The following is a 24,407-nucleotide window of genomic DNA, read 5'->3' on the forward strand; positions in this document are numbered from 1 at the left end:
ACAGAAAAATGCTCAGATCAAAAGAAACCATTAGGCAAAAAAAAAAAAAAAAAAACTTAGAAACTCACAGAGACAACAGGCAAGGCACTGCAAAACATTAATGTATTCATAAAACTCATACATATTCACCATTTTATGTATCACAAATCACCACACTGAACAGTGGTACTGTAAGACAAAATTTTATGTTATTTGTGCTGATAAAAATCAAACACAGGTACGCTCAGTATTTAAATTGCACCTTATTTAGTAGTGTTGCAACTGCATAAAAATAAGCAGGTCCCACCTTTTCATCTTCATATTTTTTTTACACTTGATTACGGAATTTGAAAAGGCACTGACACTATCTAATCAATAATATGTTAATGATTTAAAACTGAGTGCTGCTAAGCCTTACTGAGATTCTGACACTCACTTGAGCCCAGGCCTTTACCATGGAAACTGACTGATGGAGGCTGAACAAGTCACATCAGTAAAAACATTAGCAATGAAAGAAGAACATTTTTCCCCCAAGCTGGGAGACCCTTACGACAGTGTTAAAAATAAAACAAGCTTATGACCAGCGTTTTTATCTGAAGTCAGTAGAGAGGGAGGCAGAAAGCCATCCAGCCTCACTCAGTGAAAAGAAAAAAAAAGCACACACCAACAGAGATAAGCACAATTCAGCGCAGGAGTATCATAGTAACTCTGTAGAAATATTACATTGTCCAACCTTTTATTAAAATCTTTGAAAAGCTCCTTATGAAATATTAAAACGTTTCTTGGGACACTGTGTGCAGATAATCTCCTTTGCACTTATCCAGTTGTCTGATGCTACTGAATTCCTGATCATCTCACCAGGAATGTGCAGTAGACAGCACGACATGCTCCTTTTCCAAAAGGCTCCTATATTTTTAAATTGCTTTCCCTTTGGTAAAATTTCTTTCAGCTACAAAATGCAAGAACCTGAGGAGAGACAGTAGTTTTTGAAATATTGGCATACTGGAAGGAATTCATCACACTGCACAAATGCCATATCTCCAAAAATGGAATTTTTAAATCTGATAATTACTAAACCAACTAAAAATAAACCAACAACATCCTCTACATTTTAGAACATTATATATGAGAGACCTTCAAAATGAACCATTTCTGGTGAGAGATTGCAATGTCAACAATAAATGCCTTTTGTATAGGTCTTTGATACTCTCCATTTAGACCAATGTTTGCTCCAAAGCGAATTCACGGGTTCCTTCTGAAGTTTAGGCAGGGTCATTATGATTGATATTATGAATGCTCTTTTCAAACACTGTGCAGAATGCAGATTATGTGCATTCTAATCAGACTGAACCTTTCAAAAATGTGGCACACGGATAACCTGGGAAGCAGCCAAGTTCAGAAGCTTTTGACAAGGTCTGAACATGTGAATAAAGGCCTGATTCAATGCAGAACATGAAAAGGCATTGTAACTAATAATAATCAGTATTATCTAAGGAAACTTAATTAAGCACACCGTATTTTATGCCAATATGAAGTTTAAATTAAATTATGATTTATTCTGATTCACTGCATTAAAATTCTGTCCCCTTCACAGAGTCCCCAAATAAAAAAAAACAATATATAAAAAGTGTCCCCAAATGAAGGTTTGAAAAGGACTCCAGAACACTTAAAGAAGGGGAAGCGGCTGTCCTCTCTTCTGGAGCTCAGGGGTTTAGTCGATCTCTGGTAGACACCGGCACCATTTTGCCAGGCGGCCTTGCTTCTTGGTTTCCCTGCTTTCAGCGAGCAGGCCGTCCTGGTAGTGGCCAAACTCGCTAATAGCGTCTTCGACCCGTGTGATGTACAGCCAGCTGATGATCACGCCGAAGAACTGAAAATACACAAGACACTCATAAATACCCAGCACACTTTATTAACACTCTGGACACTTATAAGACACATGAGACACTCACAGACACCAGGAACACTAATAAACATATGAGATACTTGACATGAAAGTCACATACAAGACACACAAGACACTGAAATAGAACACTAATAAACACCCTGTACATTCATAAACACCCTGGACACACACAGACAACCTGAAAACTCATAAACATGAGACATTCATAACTATGAGCCATCCATAAACAAATGGAAAAGAATGGAGTATCTGTCCACAATTCCAACACCCTTTGGCATGACAAGATGCAACCTACAACCCTGATGGACAGAGGAATTTTCACTGAATTGCTTTTGGATACTTTTTCAATTCTTCCAAATATTTTTCTGCCCAATGACTAAGATATTACTTTTATCTGCTCTGTTGGTATCTGCACTCTGTTGTACTGTTATGAGTTGTATATTTGATGTAAGAGGAAACTATAACTTTACATGAAAAGTTTACTCGAGGCCACATAAAGATTTCGTCTGTCAGTTAAATACATATTTAATCTTACAATTTACTAGTGAGTTCCAAGGATTTTCATGGAAAAACTGTGTATGTAAAACTCACTAAGATTATATGCTGTTGCCAAACATTGCAGGGCTGACCAAGGAGCAGTCACTTATTATGAAGACAAAAAATCTTAAAACTCAATTGTGGGCCCTTTAAAAAAAAAAAAAAGCGTAGAGTATTTCCACGAGAGAGAGTTTTAAACACTAACAACCATAGTCGGAGCATAGGCTCTGACAGCATGGCCCTCAGGGTGGCCACCATTTATGGTAAAGACCTCAGAGCATCTTATCTGAGATAAAACAGAAGGGTCTCTGTCACCTAATCCTTCATAAAACCTTCGGAAGAAAGACTGCAGGCACCTGGGAGAATGTGGGAGACCACTCAGATCCACAGGCAGATACAAGCTATGGAGAAGCAGATAATACACACATATCCAATAACGAGAGCAACACAACAGCAAACACGCTTCAGCGTTATGTCGTTTTGTTGGTATTGCTGCAAATCAGGCCACCGATGTGAAGTATCCTGCTCACGATCAGTGACTGTGTCATCTGTTTGGAATTTAACAAACAGTTTATGGTTTAATAACCAGTGAATTCTCATTTCATAAAAGACTTATTTAAAGTTCACCATCTACCGTGCATTTATTCATCACTAAGGGTGGGGTGAAACAGAACACAGCAACACCTATCAGGTGAACATGTGCGGCATGGAAGGAAAATTACCTGTGGTAGTAAAATACCAAGCAGCAGTCCCGCCATGATTTTATAGTTGTCCATGAACCAGATGAAGACTGCATCAGTGCATCCCCGCACATAGATAATATTCTGCAGGTCAAGTCGCTGCAAACCGGAGAGTCATATTCGTTATATGTCAATCATCTACAGAGATGTGTAGCCATGTATAAGTAGATACAGTATGTGTGCAAATATGCCAGAGACTGTATGTGTATGAGAGTGTGTGTTTGTGTGTGAGTGCATGTGTGCACCATACCCAACTAAAAAAAATTTAATTTATTCATTACTTAACCAGGTAATAGATAAAACTAATTTAGTACTTCCTGGAAACCTTCAGGAACTCACCACACATTTATTTCAGCAACAACGTCATTCAATTAGCCATCCCCTCCATCCTCCTTTCTCAGTATATAGTCTCAGTACTTTCTCCAGTTTCTTTCTTTGCTTTGCCTCTTTCCTTGTTGTTGAACTTCACTTATAAACGCTTGCACAGTTCTCTTCTTCCAACTTATTGTTGCCTTCCCTGAGCTACAGAATCCAATAGAAGCTTGTTATAAAAGAGTTTAAATGTTGTAAGCTTTAAAAAAGAAATTTGGTTAAATGACCCCCTTGAGTCGAGTAAAGGGAACAAATCGGCATCATGCTGAAAAAGTTCTGCTTGGCACTCGCTTGCCGATATAAAATAAATTTCCTTCCAAACTCTGTCCTTACAACACTGAGGGCTGCACACCAAGTAACTGACAAGATCGGGAGCATCTTGTAGCTTGAAAATTACCCCATACCTATACTGCACTGAGAGTTAGGCCCTTTACCCCATACCTATACTGCACTGAGAGTTAGGCCCTTTATCCCATACCTATACTGCACTGAGAGTTAGGCCCTTTACCCCATACCTATATAGCACTGAGAGTTAGGCCCTTTACCCCATATCTATACAGCATTGAGTGTTAGGCCCTTTACCCCATATCTATACAGCATTGAGAGTTAGGTCCTTTACCCCATACCTATATAGCACTGAGAGATAGGTCCTTTACCCCATACCTATACTGCGCTGAGAGTTAGGCCCTTCACCCCATAACTATACAGCACTGAGAGGTAGGTCCTTTACCCCATACTTGTGCTGGACTGACAGTTAGGTCTTTTACCTCATACTTTCTTCACTCTTTCTTTACCTCATCTTCTTCTCCTCCACCTTATTTTTCCTCCTGGATTACATAATCAAGAATGCACCCCTATTATGCCTCTCACTACTTGTCTTTTTTTCATATTTATGTACTGCTAAGCGGTCAAAACATGTGGAAAAGGGAACTTTAATAATGTGTATTAATTTTAAAATCTCTGGATAGAGAATGCTGAGGGCTGGAAAAGCCTGTTAGCAGAGTATTATCAAAATTAAATGACTCTGATAGGTAAATGTGAAGACTCGGTGTCTGTCAGTAGGGAATATGTGATGGTCAAGCGGGAAGTGCAAAAGGCAGTTTAGGATATGCGACTGTATTTGCTGAGGCTCAGCCTGTCTTACCTCTTTGTTGAGCACTTGGTATCCACAGAGGGTGTTGGCAACTTCATTTGGCTAAAATACAAGAAGGTAATAGATTCATTTTTAGGCAATATAGGTGTGAAAACACCATCTGCTATTTTGAGTGAAATTCCAAATAATATAAAAGGACCACCAGAAATTGGTTGAGCAAAATGCATTGCCCTAAGCGGATATACCAATGCACATGACCAACATAAAGGACACTTCTGTACCACAGTCTGTACCGCTATACGCAATATCTAAGATCAGAATACACAATTTTACATTTACATTACATTATTGGCATTTAGCAGACGACCTTATCCATAGTGACTTACACAGGTAACAATTTTTCCATTTTATATTACTTTTAGATAATATTTAAGAAGTACACATTGTCTCGGCACTGAGGGGTGCCAAACATTTACATAATTCTTCCTTAAAGGAAGCAGCACTAATATGCAGCAGCAACAGAATATGAATTCTAGACGAGAGCAAATAGTCTACTCTAGCATATTAAACACTGTTGTGTTAATTGCTTAGAATAATCCAGATACATTTGAAACCATAAAACACTGTAACTACAGTACTACACATATGGCTATATGATTGACCTATTGGGACACACTGATTTTAAGACTGTAAAAGATTTGTACAAAAGACAGATCTAAAATTACTTTCTAAACATTGCGAATCGCCCACAGTGCATCCAGTCTCTGATTGATATTAACTGGCCATTGGGATGACAGGAGAATCACGCAGGCCTGTAAAGATTCACACAGAAGGACTCAGTGTAATCAGACATTTATCTACTGAAGGGCCAACAGCAACAGTGCTCTCCACAGCTCACTGGCTGTTATCCAGCTGACGTTAATCACAGTTTATCATGGTATTTGGAATGATTTATGCAAACTAAGCATCTTCAGACTGCTTACGTTGTCGCATCGGCGTGCGCGATTCACGTTTAAGACAGATCAACACAGTTTTAAAAGTTCAAACCATTAAACAGATATTAAATAGACTCACAGAGAGACAACAGTGAGCCAAAAGCCCCATTAGACCATACACTTTAAATGCTGGCCCGAATAAACTTTGATACTGCTAGTTTTTTGTAAAACCGAGTTGACAATTAAAATTCCACAAGGGATGGATGAAAGATACACCATGAGCAGATTCAGGGCAGGATGACAGCTACAGGTTACACTTACAGGGTTAGAGCAAAGCCTAGCCTAGCAGGCTACTGCAGGGCCCAGCAGACAACAGCAGACAACAGCAGAATGTAGTGGAGCCTAGCCTGGCCGCATGCCAGTGTGGACAGGACAGCAGTGTAGCATAGTGGTAAGGAACAGGGCTTGTCACCAAAAGGTTGCCAGTTTGATTCCCCACTGGGGCACTGCTGCTTGTACCAGGTACTAAATCCAGCTGTATAAATGGATAATATGTAAAAATTGTAACATGTGTACACTCTGGATAAGAGCGTCTGCTAAATGACAAAAATGCAATTTAATGGGCTCACAGTGTTGCTGAAATAGATGGTTGTCTGTGCAACGCTTAAACCTTCATATCAAACATACCATTCACAACGGCACATGACACATGACACACTGAATATTCCATGATTTAAAAAAAAAAAAATGTTTGAAAGACAGTCTCAGGAAGAGAAGTATTCACAAGAGTTAGAACATTTGGTTGTTCTATTCCTGCCTAGCTAGGCAAGTGGACTGACTTCTTTAATGAGTTAGCTAACCTGCTGGTCCACTAGCCTACATATTTTTCTTTCACTTTTGTTACAGTATGAATGGTAGTACACTAATTGTGTATTGCTGGTTGTGGCCTTCATAAGCTTTCAGAAATCACTATAAATCCTTTTGTATTTGTTCTTGTGTGTCACATGACCATAAAAGGTACGGGTCACTTCCACAATGTCAGCACTGTTATTCCTAATAAATGTGAAATTCACAAATACTGAAGTGAGTTCACCTGTTCTGCTGGTTTGTTACACTGTGCACGCAGCTCTCCTCTGGGCTGTTCTGCGTACTGCAGCGAGAACGCTCTCAAATGACCAGCTATCACGCTGGCACACTACATCCTCCCGCTGTGCTCAATCCGATTTCCTTAATTAAAACTTACTGTGCCCTTTCACAAATCACCTGGCAGAAGCGTGCACACCTTTTATGCGGACACATTTTAAATCAGATGCACATGTACAGACAAGGTTTACATTGGTTTGATTCAGATAGCGAACAATCTGTTCTAACTGTGCTTTTGTCCCAGACCAAACAAAAAAAAAAAATTTGTTCAGTGTATCCGCGCCAAAGAGAAATAAAAGAGTGAAAAGGGTTGGTGTTGTTGATTGTTACTCCTGGAGAGGGCAGAGGCATGGGGTAAATATCTGCAAACAGCTAAAATTAGGGATTCTGACACATCAATAATGAGTGGGACCTGGCAGCCCAAGATATGCGTTCACACTGTAGTCTTGTGTCTGTTATTCCTCGTGTCTGTTTGTCTGTGATAAGCAACTGCATTGGACTAGCAAGTGGGGAAACAATGACGTGGACATCTGTTTCAAGGGAAATTCATCAGAGCTCAAAACACATTCGATAAACTGGAGGCATATTCCCAATTGTTTGACAATGCCTAGCAACAGAGTTACAACAGAGCTACATCAGCACTACCTGCCCTTCTGCCGCTTGGCGTGATGCGAACGCACATTTCTCGGTCGCTCTGCTCAGACAGCACGTCTCTCTGCTGTCACGGTCCTGCAGACCATACATATGCACCATAAACATATAGGGGAATACGTATTCACATTTTCCAGGAAAAAAAAAAAATCTGGACTTATCCATGGAAAAATACATGGGAGGGGAAAAAGAACAACAGTCATCATATTGCTCTATCTTTAAGAGCATTTTCACCTCTTAATCATCCAAAATATGCTTCTGGGAAATGCCAGCACTGGAAAAAAAACAGATGGATCTCACAGTCCCACATTTAACAAGCCCATCTCTATTTTTTCAGAACAACTCTCACCACCATGAGATTTTATCTGTAAGAAACACTAGAGCAGTGCATTTCCTATTTGATGGCATATCATGGTTACAGTTGAATGTACTCATACTATACTACCCATGTTCAATATGTTACTGAGAAATACTGCTGAAGCCTGGAGTACCTCTGGGGTATTTATGGGAGAAAGTCTTTTACCTGCTCCTTCACCTTCCCCAACAAACATTACACATTCGACTGAAGCTGTGATGGTAAATATACAGTTACCAGTCAAAAGTTTGGACACACCTGATTAAGATAATGGGAAACATGCATTTCAAGACATGCTTAAATGCTTATGCTTAAATGCTTGAAATTTGTTTTAGACAAATACAGATAGTGAAATTGATGCCTATGTATGAATTTCTTTGCAAAAAATATATATATTTTTAAAAAGTAGTTCTTGCTTTGAAGAATCTGAAATGATGATTTGTTTAACACTCTTTATGGTCACTGCATAATTCCATTTGTTGTTTCATAGTTTTCATGTCTTTATTATTATTCTAAAATGTGAAAAGTAAAAATAAAGAATAAAAGTTGTGTCCAAGCTTTTGACTGGTGTCTGTATAAAAGATAAACCCGAAAGCCTCCTGAAGACAGGTGGGCTAAGCCTAGCATCTGTGGAGGGAGGGTAGTCACTCCTGCTTGAGTCACACCAACACTAATAGTCACCATACACACACTAATAGCTTCCCAGCAAATTCGTAATGGACATTTTCAACCACTTCACATTGACGTAAACTTTAAGAACTGCAGAACATCAGACATCACTTAAGGGAACTAGGGTGACTCCTTAATAGATGTGTTACTGTAACACAGCTCAGGTTCTCTTATTTTTAGCAGAGGCCTTCCTGATGAAACACTACTGTACATTTTAGCTGTGCTGTAGATGATAAGCAATGGTAATCCACACTGACCTGTAAAGTATCTTCATTTTACAGACACGATCGAATATACTGTACCAATATGATATTGTGTAAGTTGTTTCCAATTTTGTATGCTTTTGCATTGCTTTTCAACCATATGTAGGACAATACACACAACCAAATTTGCAATATTACAGGTACAATGTAAATGCAATGTATTACAGGAAATGTATTATACATGAGAACATGAGAGTGTATCACTTTGTAATCATATTTCTAATAATATTAATGCAGAATAATCTGTAATCTGTACTATACATGAAAGCTTTTACTAAGCCTCACTGCAGATCAAGCTAGCACCAAAGCAATTACCATTATTACAGTTATAGATTCCAAGAATCTATTTAGAATCTATCATATAACCTGTTATATAAGAGCTCATATGTTATGTGCATTTGGGGGTGATGGCTCTCATTTCCGCAATTATTTATTCATTGTTCATTTATTAATATCAGCATATAGTTTTATGTTGTTGATTTACTATACTCATACTAAGAAAGGTCTTGTTGTAGTTGCCTCCTGTTGACAGTTTGCTAATCCATAACAGTCTGGCTGAACATTTAACAGCGTTTCATGATGTCTGGTATTTGCAACTTGTGCATTCATCATGCTTCTTTATGCAACGCTGTGACCCGCAGTTCTAGCCTTCCTGTCTCCCTGTCAAAACCCCAGCCCGCTCTGTCAGATCATTCTGCAAATAACCACACTCAGACATCAAAAATAACACTAAACACTACATACATGTGCCCTTATTCATTCATTCATGTGAATACTGAATTCCTCACCACACAGGTTTGCTTGTTCCAAAAATTTGTGATTAGCAGTAGAAAGATACAGAACATCTTTATAAAACTGAATGATCTAAAAATACTGAAAAAAAAACATAAGGTTGCAGCAAGCTAGCATGTTAAATCACACCTATTATAGGAGGTTTTGTTATTACGGGTAAATTAGTGGATGCTTACCTTCTTGAACTCTCAGAATAGAGTGATTCATTCTAGGAACCTTGATAAAATGATAATGGCTATAGTGGTGAACTGCACAAGTGCGACTGTGTTTACAGGTGGCCTACTCATGCTATTCAAACTGTACTGTACAATTATCCTTGTTTTGCGTTTCTCTCTTAACATCTTACAAGTAGCTGGATTGTTAAAGTAAAATTTTCCACTGTCACTGTTACACACGGCTGTAGCATTAAATAGCAGCATAAAGACCAGTAAAAATTAGCAGAGCAGCCTGTCCTTCCCTTTGGTTAGAACACGCTAAATATTTCAGACTCACCGGCTGTCTGGGTTTTGGATTATTGTGCTAAGATTGGACTCAGAGCAGGCTTGCAAATGAAAGAGAGCCATTTACTCAGGATCATGGGTGATTTCAAAGCTGACCCAAGATGGTGTGATGCTGTCGATAGTGCCCTCTAAGACACAGCATTGTCAGTGATTGACAGTGGTAATGACACTGGTGTGGGTTTCCACTGCAGACTGTCTGAATGTGATGCTCTCTGCTGATACACAGCAAGGCACAGCAGTGCATATCAGTAGTTCCTAACTGAGTCTGTTGAAGAAATAATAAGAGATAACAATCAGGCAATGGCCAACATCCCTGATGCTATGTTTTCCTGCATCAAACGGGCATCACACAATAAACATTTTCTGCAGTGTTTTGATTTTTGTTGCAAATGCATTTACAGGGCGGCGCCTTCTCTGCCCCCATCGATCTCTGTTACACATGTCTCTATTGTCTCTAATGTGTCTCTATTAACATTATACTGTGGTAGACATACATACACTCATGTGTACACGCTCCCAGACATACTTGAGCACGCACACGCACACACGCACACGCGCACACACACACACGTGCAAGAGCAATTATACAGAAGAGGAAAACTGGTTTTTCAGAGTAAACCAATATCAAATATCACATTGGTTATTAATTAATAATGACTTATTAATAGATCACATTATTAAAGACTGTCGTTTGACATGTTGAATTTAATTTTCTTGAATGTTAAGCACAGACCATTTCTGACCAAAAGAGCGATGTCATTTACAAAGCATTGACAAAAAGATAAAGGCAAAGGTTATTCTGTTTTCAGCTATAAAAGGTCAGTAAGAAGACTGGCAGTTTTTCATGACCAATTTGAGTACTGAATCGTTTGAATAATACTTTGATGAATTTGAATAACAGGTTGTGGCTGACGTAAAATTTATGAAGACATTAGCATATTGTAGGTGCGCAGATGAGAATTATTATATAAATGATTAATTCCTTAAAATCTACCCTCATTACAATGTTTTTTTTAATTTATTGATCCGGGGGATGCGGAGACGTTTTGAGGATGGAAAGGGGTATGCATTGCCCAAAAGGCACAAATTACAATATTAATCATGTTTCAAGCCTAGCTGAGACACTGCAGGTGTTTTTAATGCTTTTTGTGCACTGAAATCGCATGTCACAGCAAAGCCAAAGGCAAAAACGTGAGAACAGATTGGAAGGTGTGAAAGCATGCTTCTCAGTCTGAGAATGACGAAATGAGCAGTCTGGCTTCAGAAAACATTTGACTCATTCAAACCTGTCCCTCTGACGCAGGGAGCCGTGACTGGCTGCTTGAAAACGGTCCAAAAGAGCGGCCGCGAGGGAAGGGCCGGCATTACGGAGCGGCGCTAACTAAGGCAGAGCGTCAACAGACCGTGCTTTACATTACATTACTGTGAAATTGTATTCCATTTCATTCCTTGGTTCATTTAGATAAATAGTGCAGCTCTGAAAACATAACATTTCTTCTAGAGCACATTAAAAATGTCCAGGTGCACACACCTTTCTGAAGCAGCAGGTGTAAGGGACTCCACATGCCAAGGGCCCCCGGGCGGAGCAGTTGTGATACATGTTCACCTCCCAGTCCTTGTACTCCTGTCCACCGCAGCACTTGAACTGTGAAGAAACACATAAGCACATATCAACACGTTTAGCACAACCTTAGCTCTTAAATATACCTCAGAAAGTTTCTGATAGATTTAGAAATGTGAAGTCGTAAATACCACGCATTGCATTCAATTTCACATTTTTGTTCTTTTCGATCCAAGCAGCACATTTAAGAAAATACAGAGGTACAGCTTTAATGTATTGCCTATGCCTTCAAGGCTCTAACAAATTAAATGCTTGTTAAAAATCTATGCAGAATGTTCTATTAAACGAGAAGATTGGTGGTTTCAATGTCATTTTGGGGTTTTAACTTAATTACACACCAATTTCACTTTAAAGCAACTTTTCAAACTAGTAATATGGCCCGTTACACCAAGAAATCATTTGGGCTTGTAAGTTTTTTTAATAAAGGAAAACGTACAAGAACAACAAATATTTCATAAAAGGGGATTTGTAAATGCTGACAATGTGACACATCCACCACTATTTTTGTTACAAATAGATTCCTAAAGTATGAAAAACATATATATCTGCGCAGAAATGTAATGAATGCTCCAATCTGCTTTGTATGAAAATAGATAAGCTCGCTGTTGTTAGGGGTAAAGGCATACATAACGATTAGGCTTCTCATTGGGTTCATTTTTAACAGCCTTATTCATATGCCAATGCTCCACTTCATTTCAATAAATCCAAATCTCTCATGTGGCTCAGGTAATTACTGAGTGATTGGCTGGTTCACTGGATGAGGCAGCCTTCCAGGGTTGGCTGCTTAGGGAGAATAATAAGCCTTTACCAGCACAGGGACATCAAGCTCATCACGATAAACTGAAAGCACACCTCAAAATGTGTGCTATAAAGTGCAGCACTGCAGCACTGCAGAGACATCACAGAGAGAGAGAAGTGGACAAAAACTGGGCATATTCTGCGCAGATTCACTAATATTTAAGCCCCCCTGGAGGACTCATTATTCACCGTGTGCAGGTTGACCAGAGCTTAATTAGAGATCACCTGACTCACGGTTGCTTGTGCCAGATATACTTCTTCATTAGTGTCCTGCTGTCCTGAAGATATTACACCTAAGGGATATATTCATGTGCCCCTTAACTTTGACAGGATGCATAAAGCACAATCATTGCACTATTACTTTTGTCACAAAAGCTTGCAGTTGTCCAATGACAACCGAGGAAGGATGTCACTTTCTGGACCCAAGACATTATATTGAGTGGCCACAGTCCGAGAGCACCATTAAGAGCCCACTGAACCATGTATATCAAAGGCCGCACAGAGGTGGAATCAGCAATACACTGAGGGTGTAATGACCAGGGGAAGCACAGGTGTGGAGTTGGGTAGCCTAGCACCAGATGATAACAGAGTCAGCGTAGGCTCTATCCTTCACAGCAGGTCCTTCAAGGTGGAGCCCTGATGTCCACAACAGGTTATCATTATAAAAGATAGCAGGTCGTAAATTGTAACTAATTTTAATGCACATCGTTGGACACAGTCCTCCTTGAACAAGCAAGAAATGTCTACAACAATTAACATGAATATAATATTCAATATCTGTGCAACAACTGCACGATACATTTAACCAAGACTAAATTCTTGCCTTAACACCGTGACAGATTACTTCTAACATTACACAAAATGCTCCACATGTGGATGTATTCAGTTTCTCTCCCTCATGTTCTACATAATTCCCATCAAAGACTCATCTCAACCTTATACATTTCTGTGACAGAAATGACAGTGTTAACTATAATTTAGATAGCACTATGATTACTCAACTTAAAACAGCCCTCTCAATTCATTTTTGAATTCTTTTTTTCTCCCACAGACAAAAGAAGACCAGTGTCTGTGCATTAGCTGAAGTACCATAAAAAGCTGTAATTACCATCATTACCTAGGCACGTAAGGACTCGCTAGGGCAGAGAGATGCTTTAACTCCAGCGAATGGGCTGAAGTCCTAGCAGAAGTTGGAATGAGCGAAAACAGAAGCGCTTAAGAGCATTCCATTTACAAGAACCTTTGAGAGAACTTTAAGCAACTTTTAAGAGACTTATTTGCTAAAAATATTTAAAAACCTGTTGAGGGAGGGAGGGGGGGGGGGCGCTCACTGCGGTGTTCTGTTTGCACGAAAAACAACCTTGAGCGAGGACGGATGCCCTGGTATTTCTGCTTCCAAAAATACATTAACATTTCCACGTTGTGAATGAACGTTCCGCATTCAGTGTGCTCTGGCTTTCACCGAACACATTGAGATTGTAAGGTTCACAAATTTCAATCCTCACTTTCGTCTGTTTTTTTTTCCCCCCAAATACCACTTATTTAAAAATGCTTTGACAAGACCTTCAGCTCTTATTCATGTGACATGGCAAAAGCTCTAGCAAATAAAGCCACGCAGTGCACACATTTCATCAGCTTTTTCCTAGGTGTGAAGATTGCTTTAAGCCAGTGTCTATGTGAACACATTGATGCCCTTCACCATATAGCGCTATTTAAATGCTACAGATCACTCTGCAACGAAATATATGTAAGAGATCACATCAGGATATATATGTCATACTGTAACAAATTTCTCTGAACATATTCATTGTAGCTTATTTATTGTTAAATCCATGATGTAAATATTTATAGAGGATGTGAGAACTGATTGTTTCAGTTTTCATTTAGGGTGAGCTCAGTGATGACAATTCTCACATTCATGATGGAAACATGAGAAATGATTAAATGATTAAACTTGAAATGAATATTCACAGATTGCTCATGTTTGAACTGAGCAATCTTAAAAAATTCAAATGCTAGAAGCGAGTCAGCCATGAAGGCACAGTCACTCAATCTTATTATTATTCATGATTTGAATTTAAAAACATTTCTGCATTCCAGACTGACTATATGCACCTAGTTTGTGAAACAGGTTTAATATTTAAAACACTAACGTGTTTACAGTTTAATATGTAATCCCACATAAAATGGAGACAAAAATACTCAGGGACCTTGAAAGGTGTGGAAATTTGTACCTCAGGTACTTTAAATATGCTATATAGGATGCACCTCAGTGTTATTCTGCCGTAATTAGCTCCGTTTGTATCGCATGAGTTCTCCAGCATGTTCAGAATCAGTGGGGGTTTCTGAAATCTTTAATCAATTGCTGAATAATAGGCAGCTTAGGCCTGGGTCTCAGCTGGTTTCTCTGGTCAATTAAACCATTACAATCACCACCTATAGAGTACACCTACACAAAAACTCGGCCCTGCCATATAAAAACCTATTCAAAAAAAGGCAAAGGAGACTATCTATGGGAGGACATGAAGAACAGACAGAGAAGAAGGGCCGTGACACAAGCTCTGGTTGTTAAAAACCTCAAAGATGCAGCAGTATAAAAGTACTTTTACACACAAGGCAAACAATCAGACTGATATTGCCTTACCTCTGGTAATCTCCTTCAACTCTCCACCCACTACTTTCTATCCTTCTCTCTTTCTCTCCTGTATTCCACTCAGACCTATGGTCCCCTTCTACTGCATCATGTGTGGCTCTCTCCCTCCAACCCCTTCTCCATGGTGAACTCTTCCCCACGGTCTGTTGACTCTTTCTTATGCTGTATTCTGACTCTGCTGCCTTGGCTGTCCTGCCTACACTTTCATCATCTCTCAGGGCTCCGCCCTCTTTCCACAAGGCCTACAGTCCACAGTTCACAGTTATTTGATGCATTGTTTGCCAACTGAGCACAATTACAATCAGTTGAGATATAACAGTAAAAATTACTACATGCCACTACATTTAGTTTACATGCTTACTGACCAAGCCTTCTACCAGTCTCTCCTCTGTCTCTTCATAGAATGTCTCATCTGTTTATAACTTACAAGAGTACAAAATGCAAACATCCACAAGTAATCCGAATGAACTTTTTATTATTTTATCCCTCTCAACCTAGCGTTGCCTCCATCTCCTTCTAATCTTGCTGCAGGTGACCTTGCATCTTATTTGCAGATGAAAGTTATGGTCTTTAAGCCTTTTGTGGTCTTTCAAGTCTTTTAAGCAACTTCCATTAACCTCTCCTGTCTCTCAGCATGTTTGCAGACTCCTGATGCTGATATCTCACAACTCCAGCTGGCAAATCAAGTAACTATTTGTCCATTAGATCCACACGCCTCTGCTCCAGACTATCTCCCTTGAGTCCCTTACATATATCTCTGGTTTATGCCTCCAGCTGCATTAACTGTTCTCTTACTGCCCATGACAAGTGTCCCTTCTCCCAGATCTTTATAAAACCCTTGAAAGGCAGAGATTAATCATCTCTCCCCTCCCCCTTCTCCTTGAAAATTGATCAACCACACATCAACCCAATTTGTTTTCAAGCCTAACCACTCGACCACAATGGCTATTCTCTCTGCCGCCGTTACATTCCCGTATTCAAAAGATGCCTCCCTATCCTCTCTTCTTTACCTTCCCGGATCTATTATCTAACATCTGTTTTTGAAGCATATATGTTATTATTCCTATTTTGTTATCACTAGTAACCAGAGCACTGTGTAAGGGGCTGACGCTCATTCAGACAAGTCCTGAATATGAAGTACATGTACATTTCAGGTACTTCATCAGCATGGTCTTCTTGTTCTCTGTTAGTCTCTGTTAGTGTCTGCTAAATGACAAACTGCCAATGTAAATTTATTTGCTGCATGTGAAACAGGTGGCTAGCAGGACCTCTTATTTCTCTGGCACAGATGACATTGCCCCTTGGCTAGATCTCACCCAGCTTCTGTGATCCTGGAGGAGCTCTGTCACAGTGTCTCACAGCCTTTTGACAGGAGTCTCACAGATGCCAGTGCCTGGACCCCCACCTCTTCCCCTTTTATGCAAAACCTCTTGGCTCCATCATTTATTTTCATGATTTTCCTTATTAGTGCTATTCTAAATATACCCAGCTCTCTCTCTTTTCCAACCTCTGACAAACAAATGTCAGCACACACCGTGGTGTGCCTTGATAGCATCTCAAACTGGATGACTAATCTGCATTTGAATTTCAATCACGCAAAACCACACCAGGGTCATTTCATGACAAGACAGGACAAAAATGTCCATGGAGTTTTTGGATTTTTGTGAAATTCAATACATAGCAAGGTCCTTTGGACGAAGGACTTCTGACATACATTTGACTTTCATATCTAACAGCATTATTGAGAAACAATCAATTAAAGTTGGCATTTCAATGACATTTTGGCCCTACCCAAAATAACATAAGGATGTGATTGTGGCAGGTACAGATCAAAAGGTGCAGTGTCTTGCAGTGACCTTTCTATGTATTAAATTTCAGGAAAATCCAAAACGTCATGGAAATTTTTGTCCCATTTTCACATGAAATGACCCAGAACTATTCCTCCCAAAAAACCCTCACCCACTCAAGATCTCTCTATCACTCTTGGTAATACAACTGTGTCTCCATCACATCTCTACTTACAAAGAACATTGAACACTGGACAATAAGATGTCAGTAACTGAGAACACAGCATTAGTGCTCTTAGCTGTAGATTCTTCCTCCGCAATATCTAAAGAATCTGTCTATTTCTCACCTCCCCCTCCACCCCACTTTTTGTCCAGCTGCTCATACTCACCCTGCCCACACTACTGTAATTCTCTAATACCTGGTGCATGTGCCACCAGGCCTCTAGAGTTTTCCCAGAATGCCGCAGCTTGACGTATTTACGGCCTACTAAAATATTCCCATTTTACCTGAGCTCATCACTCACAGTAGCTGCAGGTCATGACTTTTACTCCAACTGGCAAACCCTTCACCCCTGCTAGACCCCTCTCCACCCTCAAACGCTAGACCTCTACACCTCCTACTCTCAGATCTCTCCATCCCCCAATGCCAGAGACTTTCACCCTCCAACACCAGACCCCTCCACTCCCCAGTCTCTCCGTATCTCATGTTTACTTCACAGTATATGTCAATAATGGCTCTTCTAAAAATCTTCTCAGTCATGTTGGCCAAAGGGCTGACCTTGCACTTCAAGTGCCATGTCCACTGAGCCACTTGGGATCCCAAATAACATTTTATTTAAATGCCAGCATATAAATATGATGCAAATTTTATGTTTATGTAGAAGTAGGCATATACTGAACATCAACATGAAGTTTATCTTGAAGCTGGTGTCTAAAATATAAAGCATTGTTTTTTGTAAATTGTGATAATTTTCAGACAATGCAGACAAGTTTGCATATTGCATGGCAAGTGCACATGAAGTTCAATTTTATTCTGTTCTTAAATAAATATTGATGTTTGTGTCGAATAAAATGTGGCATACCTGCATCCAAAGTATTTTTTTTAACTGATTCAATAATTGAAGTCATGAGAGAGGTCTCACCTTTCGCTGAACAAAATCCATAATGTTCTTGAAATCCAGGTCATCATAATAGTTCACCATCCCCTTACGAATGTTTTTATTTAGGAGGTCAACTGTCTATGGGAAAAAGTTATGAGGTTAAAAGGTATACTGTCAAAAATGAAATCAAACATACATTTAAATGCACAGTGTCCTCCATATTTATTCATATCCCTGATGACATGGGAACAATAAAATAATAAAACAGAAATATACCTACTGGAGAATTAAATCACTGATTAAATCAATGTAACCATTGTTTTTATCTTAATGCCACAGAACAGTCATATTGTTTAAAAACTAATACAGAAAATACAAGGGTAACCATCATTCACATCATTACATAATATTTATAATCCAATAAATCAAATGCACACCAAAATTCTGCCTTTTAAAAGTTTAATGGCAGCTTCTGAAACTATGCAGAATCCCCCAAAGGTCTGGAGGCAACCGTATATGGTCTAACTGAAATGAAAGAAGGAAATACATTGTACAGATACTGTATGTTGACTTGATGCACAGCAGGGGTTTCTGTCTGAACAGATTTCCCCTGCTTCTCTGTGACACAAGCCCTACATACAGTGGCAATGCAACAGTTAGAGAATCAAAGTTTCCTGACTTATTTGCCGACAGATTTACAGGATCAAAAAAAAAAAAAAACAACTAAAAAGGTAATTGGTTTTCAGGTTTTCAGTGCAGGACCATTTTGAACACTTGAGAACTACTGTTAAAAACCTCTACTTAAATATCAAGTAGCAGCTTAGCATAAGATGCAAGACAACATGCACAACCTTTCAGAAATATTTCGCACTTGTTACAAGAACACAATAGTTCATTAGATCACTGCTGTGCGAATCCCATGGAGTCATCGAGGTCCTGGGGTAGCCAATGAGCGGAGCTCCACTGGGCACACAGAATCATGTTGCATTATACTGCTGCAGCATGAGGTGTAAGAAGCATTTTTAAGGCGAACTGGGTAGCCAAGTTGAACACCTGGGCACTGCGATTCCTAATACATCTTCAGAGTCAGAAAATGATAAAAGATTCATTGATGAAGGCAGGAAATGGTGGCCTTTTGCCACTTTATCCCCAGCTGAACTGACTAATCCTATCAGTTAATTATCTTCTAAAATCAAAGGCTTAATTAGCACTGGAGCTGCTGCTAGACTGTAGAGATTGATCTTCTTAAATGACAGGATGAAGCTAATTAATACCAGTTTCGTTCAAGAAGAAAACAAAAGCCTCAATGTGGAACTCCCCCTAGCTTTTCAAGCATGTACTGTTTTTGTGTCACTACAGAGGGCAGATCTAGCCCATATATATCCAGGTCAGCCTGTGTGCTTTGTGGATTTCTGCGTCGTTCATAAGCTACTCTCCTGCTATACTCCTGATGCTTCACGTTTTCTTTTATTCTGTCTCTTTGCTGCCATTTGCTGCCATTTTCCCTTTTTGTGGCGTTTCTGCTCCTTGTTATCTTTTGGTTTGGGGAACCATTGTTAAATATTTTTCTCCCTTTTACGCACCCCTTTTTGGAAGGGGGGTGTAAAATGAATGCCAGTTTGTGGTTCAGCCCTTGTATTTCAGGAAGACTGACACCATACTTGTAATGCAAATGTTCTTCTTTTTGATGTAACACTGAACTGATGAGGTACAACAAACAACAAAATAAAAAAACCTGCCAAAATCATTTACTTCCTGATTTAATGCATTTCGAAATTGCATGTTTGGCATGGCACGGCATAAGGACTCTGCACTAAGATTATTTCAGGTCCCATCTTCCACCCAGCCAGCCAGTGCAAAAAAAAAAAAAAAAAAAAAAAAAGATTTTTTTTCCATCTCTTCATATTGAAAGCACCAGTGAAATGACAACTTGAATAAATCCTTTCCAACCTCACATTATCAAATCCCTTCCATCCTGGACTGCACTTTATTTCCCACAATTTGAACATTCTTAAGAATAACCAAGGACGTACTAGGATGTACTCTTTGGGTCTAATACATTATATTTCTTCACTGGAACAATGCTGTATGTTTTCCAAAGCACTCCAAAGGGGGCTTGCATTCAATAAAAAACATGAATACATAAGGACATGTATTTCAGTGGCCTCTTATCAACATAATTATCCCGCAATAACTTGAGATTAGCACAATTTGACCTACTCAAACTATTTTACTACTTACAAAATGACTAATATTCACCCCACAAGAAGTCCAGTGGATAAATCAATTTTGTCACTAGCACAACATTAAAATCCCTGATTGAAACTGTTAATCTCAAAAATGTAAATTATGAGACATAAATAACGATGAATGAGGACATCTTAATATATGGCAAAATCCAACTAGTAAAGTACATGTTTTTCCCACTAGCTGCTACAAGAGACTAGTCGGCACATCCAACCAAACACTTTCCCTAGATTTTATATCCTCATAAAACAATCCTGTCTGCATTTGAAAAGGCTTATTCATCCTCAATGATTTAATTCAGTGATAGGGGAGAGCATCAGGATACCCTGCTGAATCATAATCACTTCCAATGTTCAATCATCTTCAAATTCCCACATCAGTTGAAACCGTGATATAAATCAGAGGCCCGTCCTGACTGTATTAATACGTATGAGATTTTGTAATATGCACAACTGTCAAGAATCAAAGTGATATTTAAACCATCTGCTTTTCCCAAGACGTCAGCTAAAAAAGGTTTTCTGTTGCTGCATATTACCTTTGCCTGTTATAATGTGAACTGCTTCGGGCTTCACTTGTAGTTTTGCACTTGCCCAAGTGAATGTTTCTTGTGATGATCCATTATTTTTTCCCTCATGTGTGCACAGAGGTGAGACGTTCCTCTGAGGAGAGAGGCAGGTGTCTGAATGAGCCGAAGGTACCTTGTGTCTGAACACGAGGGCCACAATCCCACCCAGCAACTCCAGCATCAGACAGACGGTCAGGGTGTACAGGAACTGCGAGGGGAATAAATCCATTTACAGGACTTAGTATTTGACACAACTCTACCAGCAGATTGCAAAGGAAACATCTGTTAATTAAGCAGGATTTATTTTCATTTATCATCACTCAGCATTACAACTTTCAAAGTGTATTCTTCGTAATGTTTATTCAAAAACACCCCAAAATACATCATACATTCCTAAAAATTGAGACCGTAACATGAAAAGGCTGAAATATTTCTGTACTGTACATTAAGAAAAAAAACATTTACACTTGATCACATTATGTTATGCTCAAAATACTGCTTGAAGTTAATTGAGGTTTAGTAATCGGTTTGCACATTTGACAGTTTAATTGAATCTATTAATTTGGCCTCCTGTGCAAGATCTGTGATTAAGTGGTCTTATAGTTACTTGCAAGATTGAAAAGATAGAAATCTAAACACTCCAGACATTTTAATTAGTCATCTTCTCATCTTTTCTCCCTACTAAGTATATGCACAACAGCTGATGAAAGGCAGACATGAAATAAAATATGTGACATATTGATTGCAATAGGTGGGTGCTGAACCTTTTGCTGAATAACACTGTTACTGTTGTACTAACAAAACTGTCTTGCAATAAAATCTGCCATAATAATGATATTTGACTCTAAGATAAAGCACATTAAAAACACGCCTGTTCAAAATTATATTCTGAATACAGGTCAACAAAGTAGTTCTGCTCTGGAATAATCACCTGAATAAGTGGTAAAACTTTAAATGGACTTTTCACATTAGGTCTAACATGCAGCTGCTGACATTAAAAAAGGTCAATTCAGGAACTAATTTTCCCTCCTAAAAGCCTGGGATCAAATGAAACCTTTTTCTTTCTAGCAATTCTAAAAATGACATAGCCCATTAGTGCTTTCTTAAGAGAGGTCTCTCACTCTGTCTTCACTCTCTGCCACCAGTTCTGATTAATGTCTTCCATGTTCCACAAATGTGCATTTTTCTCTATTATGTCAGTGCACGTCTACCACCTGAATACATTAACCATTTTGAAACACGTTCATTTTAATTCACATAATACCGGAGTAAGATTTAAAAATTCAGTTGGTCTGGAACTGGCAGTCTGCCCCTTTATGATAATGACCCTGCACCTGCAAACTTTCTGCTTATCATAAAACACACATTTCATGAAGCCGAAATGTGACTGAGCTAATTACACGTTAGGGCCTTAATAGATGGAAGACAAGAAGGCCAGAGTGTTTCATAAAAACAGTGATGGAAAAGCACCGGCATTGAAACGCAATTGAAACGGCTTTGAAATGACAGAGACAAGGCAAATGCTGTGATGTTACAGCAAGAGAACGCCAAAGTATATAGCCAGCGTCCCATGTTGCTTTTTTTGCACCCGTTTACTGCTGAAATACAATCATTTGGGAAGTGTAATGACAGAAAATTAAAACTTTATAAATCTATTAGTACTGAAGCTCGATTAGTGTCAGTAACTGCTACACTTGTTCCATTATTCAAACACACACTTGCACACTCTTTCACGCACACAGACACACATTTAGGAACTGAAGCTCGATTAGTGTCAGTAACTGCTACACTTGTTCCATTATTCAAACACACACTTGCACACTCTTTCACACACACAGACACACATTTAGGAAACACTGTGTGGCATTGATTTGGAGATTAGGAAACATTGGATAGATTAGCTTTGGAACAGAGCTTGTTCATTTTGTCTTTACCAGATTTTTTTGTGTCATTTCATACATAATTTTTATATTAATTGCTTTAATAACAAACCCTTTTATGTAAGCATTTTAGTGACATTTATAGAATATTTCCATTGTGTATGCAAGTAAGCAACCATTGTACATGTAAGTAACTTGCTGTTTTTTGTACTCTGTGTGTCACTAAGGAAAGCCTTGTGTCTGGGATTGAACATGCTCATAACAACACCCCTCACCACACTTCAACTGCACACCTCCCACAATGAAACTCCCAGCACGCACGGCAAGTGAACAAGGGAACCCATTACCGAGGAAAGGTAAATTAAAAGCTGTAGATTTGGAAATATTAATAGAAGCGGCAACGTATCTAAGACAGCATGTGAGCATGCTGCGAATGTAATGTACCTGGAAGCAGACAAAGAGAGGAGGCCTTTAAATAGATCTGAATCATTGTGATATTAGCGAGTCCCTGCAGTGGAAAAAAACCTGATATCAACTGTGAAATCACTGTTTATTCCATAGGGATCACTCACACATGGAAGGAATATTTTTAAGCATTCTGCTGATATCAGTCCCGAGCTATCTGAGGTAATGCACAAAAGAGGGATGCACTTCTGGTCTTGAACAAAATTAGCAATGCGTTTTGTAGATGTTATGGATCAAACAAGGACTTCAAAGTGTATTTAAAAGTATTCACGGCTGTTATCTAATACGCAGGAAAAAGATAAACAATCCCTACAGCTCCCGGTCTTACCTACCACATCCAATAACTGTGTGACATTTGTTGTCTGCAAAGAATGCAGCTTTGTAACATTAATTATGATTTTCAGTTAAAAGTAAGAGTTGCATCTCACATAATTCTTTTGTTGCTTTCGGTTGCTTTTACTGAAAAACCTCTTTCATGCTTTACTTTGTCACCTTAATTGCTGAGCGGGATTTTACAGTAAAATTTGCTCTCAAAGTAAAGAAGACAGTTTGCATCTGAAGTCAGACTGGTTTTCTGCACCAGTTTGCAGATGATCCCAAAAGGTTTTCTTGGTACGCTTTGGTACGCCCTGCCATGGCCCTTGCTGTCACTGAAGCTCCTGTGGTAAATCAGAGTTGTTGTTCAAATAAAATATTGTATTTCTATAAGTATTTGGTATGTCTTCTTAGCACGTTTGTGTTGTAGAACTGAATTTTATGGCAGTGAAAGAATTCAGAAGCACACAAAACAGAGCAAACACCCCAGTGAGCCCCTGCATATAGAATTCTGCATAAACATTTTGAAACTACAAACAAAAAATGAATTAGGTGTTTATTCACTCATTATTGACATACAGAAAGGAGTTAAAATTTTGGACTCAGTTGAAACATAGTGATCCAGTCTAAATCCACTACAAAGCCCTGAAATACCAACCGCTGAAATCAGATATATGTGTATGCGTGTATGTGATAAAGAGAAAGCTTATCTTAAATTGGAAAGCATATCGTAAGCATTCACACTTTCTGACACAGGTTTCTTTTTATTTTATTCATAATTATTTTATTTTGCATTTTTAAATATAGATTGATTTCTGCTGTTAGGCTAAATGGGTAGACAGGCAGCTTTACAACAAGCTATACTGAAGTACATGGTTGAACAATCCTACCAATGCTATTAAAACATCTCCAAAATCTGCCATCTAAGGTCCAGTCAAATAATTTACTATTTACTTTGTTAGGATTAAGGGAACATGGCCTTGCAGATATTTTGGTCAAACACTGTTTAGGATCTTCGGGGAGCTATGGCAACCACAGCTA

The 24,407-nt window shown here is 38.9% G+C and overlaps 1 protein-coding gene across 1 annotated transcript in view; it reads right to left on the reverse strand.

Moving 5' to 3' along the window:
- Positions 1 to 1,099: 1,099 nt before the first annotated feature.
- tspan15 (tetraspanin 15) overlaps positions 1,100 to 24,407 on the reverse strand; it is a 36,284-nt gene continuing 12,976 nt past the window's right edge. The window contains exons 3-8 of the mRNA XM_036546880.1: positions 20,840 to 20,914; positions 17,937 to 18,032; positions 11,467 to 11,580; positions 4,679 to 4,729; positions 3,145 to 3,261; positions 1,100 to 1,849 (exon numbers count right to left, since the gene is read on the reverse strand). Coding sequence (XP_036402773.1) covers positions 1,691 to 1,849; positions 3,145 to 3,261; positions 4,679 to 4,729; positions 11,467 to 11,580; positions 17,937 to 18,032; positions 20,840 to 20,914 — 612 coding nt within the window. The 3' untranslated portion in view covers positions 1,100 to 1,690. The remainder of the gene's footprint in view (positions 1,850 to 3,144; positions 3,262 to 4,678; positions 4,730 to 11,466; positions 11,581 to 17,936; positions 18,033 to 20,839; positions 20,915 to 24,407) is intronic.

This window comes from Megalops cyprinoides, chromosome 15 (genome assembly GCF_013368585.1).
Source record: "Megalops cyprinoides isolate fMegCyp1 chromosome 15, fMegCyp1.pri, whole genome shotgun sequence".
Lineage (NCBI taxonomy): Eukaryota > Metazoa > Chordata > Actinopteri > Elopiformes > Megalopidae > Megalops > Megalops cyprinoides.